The 8,165-nt window shown below is 34.4% G+C and overlaps 1 protein-coding gene across 1 annotated transcript; it reads left to right on the forward strand.

Annotated features, from left to right (window-relative positions):
- The first annotated feature begins 3,077 nt into the window (after positions 1-3,077).
- LOC110452116 (transcription factor Sox-14-like) lies at positions 3,078-7,158 on the forward strand. The gene has a single exon (XM_021500450.1). It carries the CDS (start codon positions 3,428-3,430, stop codon positions 4,232-4,234), a length of 807 nt encoding a protein of 268 aa, XP_021356125.1. The 5' UTR covers positions 3,078-3,427; the 3' UTR covers positions 4,235-7,158.
- Positions 7,159-8,165: the final 1,007 nt, after the last annotated feature.

Consider the following 8,165-nt stretch of genomic DNA (forward strand, 5'->3'; position numbering starts at 1 on the left):
GGTACTATATAATCATATTCTACGCGCATGTAAAGATTGTCAATTTAATACTTATATGTGTTATTTTTTGTATGTCAGATGGGTGATTAACTCCCGTATCTAGATTGTAAAACAGAACAATGAGGTATTGTATTATATAAAGGGTATCATCTGCACGTGCATCACTTTTCAGTTCGTAATAAAATGACATCAGTACTAAAGATATAGCATTTACATATTGTTAATGTACAATTAATTTGTGTTTTGTAAGATTGTGTGATTAAAACTCTCATCCAGATTTTTTTAAATTTAACATTGTGGTATTATTATATAAGAGGTATGTCGTTTGTATTTACACATTTTAGTTTGGAGCAAAAAGTTACCAGTAAGATATGTAATCTACATTTGTATCAATTTAACATTTATTTGTGTTATTTATATATGAGACTTTGTGGTTGACTCGTGTGTCAATCTTGTAAATCTTAGTATAGTGATACCATTACATAAGATGTATAACATCTGTATCGTAACGAAATATCAGCAGTATATAAAAGATATATCCTTTACATGTGTATTAAGATAGTCAATACATGTATGTGATTGACATGCACCTCCGGATTGTAAAACTGAACAAAATAGTATCATGATAAGAGATTGACATTTGTACCTAACTGTGCGTCACCTATAAGTGCGGGACAAAACGTACCGGTATATAGAGACATATTATATCCACGTTTATCAAGATAGTCACTGTACAACTTAGTAGTATTTGTATATAGCATCTATGACTGACACGCACCTTCAGATTTTAAATATGAACAAACTACAATGTAGCAGTATTATGTAAGATTGTAACATTTGTAACTTACTGTACTAGTACAATAGTATATAAAGACATATTATATCCACGTTGAGCAAGATCGTCACTGTACAACTTAGTATTATTTGTATATAATATCTATGACTAACACGCACCTTCAGATTGTTATATATGAACAAACTAGTAACATTATGTAAGATTATAACATTTGTATCTAACTGTACTAGAACAATAGTATATAAAGACATATCATATCCACGTTTATCAAGATCGTCACCATACAACTTAGAATTATTTGTACCTAAGATGTATGATTGACTGGCACCTTCAGATTGTAAATATGAACAAACTAGTATTATTATGTAAGATATATGACGTTTGTATCTATACACAATTCAGTTTGTAACGAAATGGTACAATTATGTAAGATATATCATCTACCTACGTATTAAGAAAGTCGATTAGCAACTTATCTTATTGTTTGTATACAAGTATGTAAGATATATCATCTACCTATATGTATTAAGAAAGTCGATTAGCAACTTACTGTTGTTTGTATATAAGATGTGTGAGTGACACACTCATCCAAATAGTTAAATCTACACGAGAATAGAAATTGTCATTTGTAACATAGTATTCATCGATATTTAAGATATGTCATTCAAAGTTGCTCGTGCATAAAGTAAATTATTGTAATATTATCTTTGCTGTAGATAAGAAGTATCATCTTCTATTTCGTAACAAATAAAAATGTACAAGTATTGAATGGTTCATATACATTGGAAGTGTTGTCCTTTCCAACCTGAAAAACATGTTTAGCAATGGTACTAGTTTACAAGACGCATTTTTACACGCATTTTATGATTACCACATTTATGATACCTTTACCGGTATACAAGATCTGTAATTTACACGTGCATAAATATTGATTGTCCTTTGAAGCTTATTTTTACATGTTTATAACGTATTTTTTTTCACTTGTTCATCAGGATCACCATTTTAATGGTGACTTACCATTAATTGTATATAAAATATTATAATATTTACATGTGAACTAAGATTTCAACTTGAAACATATTGTTTATAAGTATATCATTTAGTGATTTAAATTGTAGGAGGTAATATAGCTATATTATCATATCTATTATTATTTACATGTATATCAATAATTACATAAGTGTAATTTACTGTTAAGATATAAGTGTAAACTGTGTCATTTAAATAGCATCATTAACAATTTCAATGGTGAATTGTAAAAAGATTTTATCAGACATATTATTACCAGTACACCAAGATTGTCACTCATAACCTTGTTGTGATAATTTTTAAATTGTGCTTTCAAAACATCAATCAGGCAAGTAACTGACAGTAGTGGGGTTTTGACATCTTGCTTGTGATATTTGGGGAGATTATTTTCACCTGCGCCAAGAAGGAAATTTGTAACATTGTGTTATTGACAAATTTTGATTATCTTCAACTGAAATAATATGATACCGACATTTTTTCATCAGTTGCAAATAGCTTTAGTACTATTAAGCAAACAAGAATGAATATTAATTCTACGCACGCGCCTTAGAAAACATCGGGTACTATACAATTTCGTCTAAACTGCACAACTGAACAAATGTTCTGGTACAAAATAATACACATCGAATGTGCAATAAGCATATTTAACCGTTATTTCAAAACTACAACACTCGAAAATTTAAACAAAAATAGATATTACTTACGTTACTTATTGCAATAGTCAAGAACAGTCCGTTATTTTGTGTGAAAATGTCTACCGTTTCCTTAATTATTGGGCGGAATCGGAGGGAGCAAACTCAAAGACATAATCCAGCTAATAGTGGAATAAATAACGGCAAGACAATGATATGTTGAGATGAATTTATGGCCTGTAAATTAGCCTTAGTCAGAGATTGTTGTCAGCGCGTGAGCACGTGGCCGGCAAACCGCGAACTGATCGCGAATTGTGTGTCGGTATCTCGTAAACAAATAGCTGTCCATTTACCCGATTCAGTAAGGCTTTATTTGGTTGTAATAGTGTGTTAGAGCATTGTGTCCTTTCTAACCAGTCAAAGTGTTACTGATACCTGAGGGTGTGTTCAACAACACACTGCTTCACGCCTCTCACTGTTAAAACATCACTCCGCTCACTATCGCTAGCCAATTAAAACCGCCATTACAAAAGAGGGGGCGGGACTAGCACACGGCTTTAGCAATGATTGGCGGGCTCGTCTGTTTATGACATCATTAGACCACAGATTCTGCAGGGCGTGAGTTTAGGTCGATAGAATGTAATTTAAGCTTTTGAAGTTATAAATCCGAGTAGTTCTCTTGTCCATGTCTCACGATCAGGTCGTTTGTAGCAGGTGATTCGCATATTGAAACTGGAACACAGCCGATGTCATCTTGTCACCATACAGGAACTGTGAAACATTTGTTTAAACACTAGCTGTGTTTTCGTTTGACATTTTCCCAAGACATACGTAGTTGAATGTTTACATTTTGCTGTAAACTACATTATTTAGTGACAGCACGTGGATGATTACAGGTGAACAGTTTCAGCCAGGTAAACTCACTGATCGTTGTAAATTCAGTTGTTAAGTCACAACTGGTTTTAGCAGCATGAGCAGTAACGGAGAGTTGAGTCCACAGGATCTGTCGCCGTCCGGTGGAGGGGGAAGCATGGACATGAACATTGACAATGGTAAACTTATCAGCAATAATGACCATGTGAAAAGACCAATGAACGCTTTCATGGTGTGGTCAAGAGGCCAAAGAAGAAAAATGGCACAGGAAAATCCAAAAATGCACAATTCTGAAATTAGCAAACGATTAGGAGCGGAGTGGAAACTTTTATCCGAGGAGGACAAACGGCCCTTTATTGATGAAGCCAAGAGATTAAGGGCATTACACATGAAAGAACACCCCGAGTACAAATATAGGCCCAGGAGGAAGCCGAAATCCCTTCTAAAAAAGGACAAATATGCTTTCCCTATTCCAATGTTAGGGGGATTCGGACCAACCCTCGGAGCAATGCCCCCGGGTTTCGGACACATGGCAAGTCAAGCTGAGGGGATGATGGGGAGCGCGGCTTCTTTTAGTTTGAGTGAGAAAATGAGAGCGTTTTTACCACCCACATCAACACACGGATTCTACCCACATCTAGATAGTGCTGGGAAATTGGACAGTTCTTCACTAGGAGCACTTCGATCTCAAGAATTGTCAAGTATGTATGGTTCACCGTATCTTCCTCCTCACTCCTCGGCTTCGGCCCTGAGTGGACTACCCCCGGCCGCTCATTCCCACCCGGGACAGTATTTGGTGCCCTGTTGCCCCCCAGGTTACCTCCCTTCGCAGGATGTGCATAGACCGGTTGCTTATGTATTAGTGAAACCAGAAGACCATTACCGACACCCTGCTGTGATGTAAACACCTCTGGACATCCGGAGCGCGCGGGAAAATGTAATTACTACTGGTCACTTACTGGTCATCGTGGTCCCGGCCCGGACCCTCGGACGTTTGACGGACAATCACGTGATATGCTGAACAGTACATAAGAGGTAACAACTTAAATCCTGCAAATAAGTTACTACTAGCACTGTTCTGTAAATGTTTGTTCGAAAACTCGTCACGCGCCCGTACAAATGCACGTGCAGCGGAAACTTATTTAGTGATCACGTGACTTTATTTTCCAATGGCAGTCCGAGAACAGACCATGTTTGCAGGGATACGTTCGAATGGTCGGACAATATCAACATTCCGGTCAAGTACGGACAACTGGACATGCCGTAAGTAATGCTGGACTTTACTTGTGTATGGTGCTAATACAGGCTCCGGCGTTGATATGGGCTAGTTTCAGCAGCATAAAGGTTGCCCATCGTGTTCAAAGACCCATCCGAACTCGATAGCATACACTTCAGCACATGAAATGTTCCTTTGTTGTAAACAAAGTGGAGACTGCTCTATTCAATTTAATGTGTTCAGTCATCAATATCGGTCAGATGATATTGACTTTGATATTAAATCAATATTTACTTTGATCAGAAATTAAGTAGACTTGGTCTATTTACTGGTGAATGATCTCCTTTGAACGGTTTACTTGTATTATGTCTTGTTATTTATTTTTCACTATGCTCTTGTTATAAAAGTACTTATTTTAGAACAAAATGTGATGAAATTTTCGATATTGTTTATCATATTTAATAGTGCTAATTGATTACTTAGGTTGTTTGCAAACTGTTAACCTTTCTTTAAATTTCCAGTTGAAATCAATTACATTCTGTTTTGTATTTTTTTATCCATTGAAGATAATTACTTCCCGTTATTTTCTGATTTGAAAATTGATATACCTTGTAAGGTATCCATGTTGAGGAGCTATATATATCTGGTTTGAAATAATCATGTTTTTAGAAATCACAATAACAAAAGTAAGGACAAATTCCATATTTTGTAACAGGAGACAAAAAGATGGAAATCTCCCCATATTGTAGACAAACTTCCGCACGAAATGATTTATAAAAAGTATGTTTGTATTTATGACAGTTAGCTGTGATGACATAAGGTGCGTATTTATTTTGAAAGGAAGGAGGAAAATGTAAATGTATTGATGAACTTTTTAAATGAAATTTTATTCAAACTAAATCTAAAAGGTTATATTTTAAATAAATAATTCATGTCGCGTTTTGACTGAGAGCAGCAAGATTCTTTAGCAGTTTAGTTTTCAGATTATGAAAGGAAGACAATTTTTTTTATTTGTAATATTTTGTTTAAAACGCATAATACATGTATTTGAATACATGAATACGCAATACACAACGAAACACTATTCCTTTTATTTTTTTTCAAACTTGGTTTTAGAAATGGTTGAATTCTACGTAAAATAATAGATGAGATTAATAATAAATGTTTCTCAGTGTATATCCTAACACGCATTGCATTATTCAAACATCACGTGAAAATATTCGGTTGTTGAAGCAGAACGATTTCATTTCAAATATTTAGCATATCATGTTCGAAAAGATTCATTGCAATTTTTATCAGTCATTTTTTATACTTGGTTATCGTCAAGTAATTTGAGAATATGATTTTCATGTATTTTAAATGGAGCGGGCAGACCTGAAAACAGTAATAAAACTATTGAACGTATTTCCGAGTTCATATCTAAGGGAAGTGACGGTAACAGACAGCTTGTTGATTTCACTACCACGGCAGTGGGAAATGATAGGTATCAATTTCTGTCACAGATTTCAAACAGATAAGACGCCCTTTCTATTGTTATCAAAATCACTGGCTCGAAGGGGTCAAAAAATATTTGTTTCCAAATATACCCCCGGGAAAACTACTTTGTCCGGGATTATAGTTTCGCCCTGACAAGGGGCCTTCATGTTAAATCTGATATGTAAGATTATTATCTTTGTTAAGTGAACATTTTATTGTTAAAGGGATATTTTTTGTTGGATGATTTATTGATTAAACACTTATGTCATGTTACAATGTGAAATACTGTCATGTTTTCTCAGTACTCAAACGAAATAGAGCTAGGCAATTTCCATACATAATTTTCTACTTATAATGAAGAAAACTGTTCATTACTCATAAAGGCATTCAATTTGGCGTGAAAAATATTCATCGTTACACCCTTTTTGAAAACAATTAACAGCCAACACAATTTATCGTTTGGTTATTGTGAAACAAATGAAAGGATCAATTTCAAATAACTAGTTTGAACATTTTCAGTGAGGCACTTGTTAAACTGAGCCCAGAAATATGTATATGTGTACTGGATATTTTAAGAACCAATCCTGAAACTGAAAACGAAATATGAAATGTCTCTTTCATACTTAATTCAAATGAAATGCTTGACAAAATTAAAATTAATGTACAAGTCTTACTGAAAAATCATTGAAACGTTTCACAATAGCAGAACTATATATTCCTGTTATGGGAGCGACATTACGTTTGGTGCAATACACATACATTTTATTATTTCTCAATGCTTTGATATTTGATTTGACAGAAGACAAGTTTATTTACTATTTGTTTAAATCAATTATGTGTGAGAGTATTTGTTGAACAACACATTTTGTTTGTTTTTTTTGTTTTCCGATAGTCAGGGTTTTTTCAACAGAAACTCCTCTGAGTTAAACGAGGGTTAACGATGTTACCAGCAGCTGAAGCTGGACCTTACGCTATCCTGTCTTTGTATGTCGTTAACGTATGTTCCCATGTAGTTTGTACGTTACAAAATTGTTTCTACGTTTCTTTTCAATTACGTTTTAAGCGATTTTACATCCCTTTTCATTTTGATAATGAAAATATATGGTTATCATCGTAATAAAATTGAAAAACTTTCACATATAGCTACGTGTTTGTGTAATATTTTCAGAAAAAAAGTAATGTGTTTCTAGAACTCTCTCTATTCATACGCATCTACAGAAATAGAAAAGGAACCATGAATAATTAATATCCCATTATCGGCGGAGAGAGACAAGAGCGTCGTGAAACACAGATAAAGGTTTGGTTTACAATGACAGGCGGATGATAGAATGCAAAGATTTATGAAAGTTTAATTCCGTGAAATGTATAGATATGTTTTTTTGCAGATATCTTTGACCCTGTAGAAGTACAGTGATTAATTAATCATCAACGACTAGGGGTGAGAGTCTCATCAACTCCTGATGAAATTAAATCGATGGAAAATGGAAATACATAAACAATAAGCGTTAACACACTCTATGATAAGTCGTGAATCTGTCTAATCCGACGCTGTGGCAAAACATCCTGCTTAGAATTACCTGTATAATCCGACACAATGTCAGACAAAACATTGGCTGGAATTACTAAACATTGGTTAGAATTACCTGCATAATCTGACACAATGTTAGACTAAACATTGGTTAAATTTACCTGTATAATCCGACACCATATGTAATTCAACATTGGTTAGAATTACCTGTATAATCCGGCATAATGTTAGACTTAACATTGGTTAGAATTACTTGTATAATCTGACACAATGTTAGACTAAACATTGCTTAGAATTACCTGTATAATCCGACACAATTTTAGACTAAACATTGGTTAGAATTACCTGTATAATCCGACTCAATGCAACATAACTAATTTGTAGGGGATTTTGTTTTAATCGGAAGCCTTTTGGACTCAACAGATTGGTCTGATTGACCTGTCAATTCCGACAACTTCTTGTTTGACAAAGTCCAACATCGTGTGGGACACAATATATTATTCTAATAAAACCTGTCCTATCCGACACAATATGGAGGACACATTGTATTGGTCAGATAAATCTGTCAATCCGACTCCCTGCATTTTACAAAACATTTGTCTGATTATATACAGG

Source organism: Mizuhopecten yessoensis, unplaced genomic scaffold (genome assembly GCF_002113885.1).
Source record: "Mizuhopecten yessoensis strain PY_sf001 unplaced genomic scaffold, ASM211388v2 scaffold6411, whole genome shotgun sequence".
In the NCBI taxonomy this organism is placed as follows: Eukaryota; Metazoa; Mollusca; class Bivalvia; order Pectinida; family Pectinidae; genus Mizuhopecten; species Mizuhopecten yessoensis.

Excerpts from the sequence above, each read along its gene's own strand:
- LOC110452116 (XM_021500450.1), top strand. The coding sequence starts at position 3,428 with ATGAGCAGTAACGGAGAGTTGAGTCCACAGGATCTGTCGCCGTCCGGT.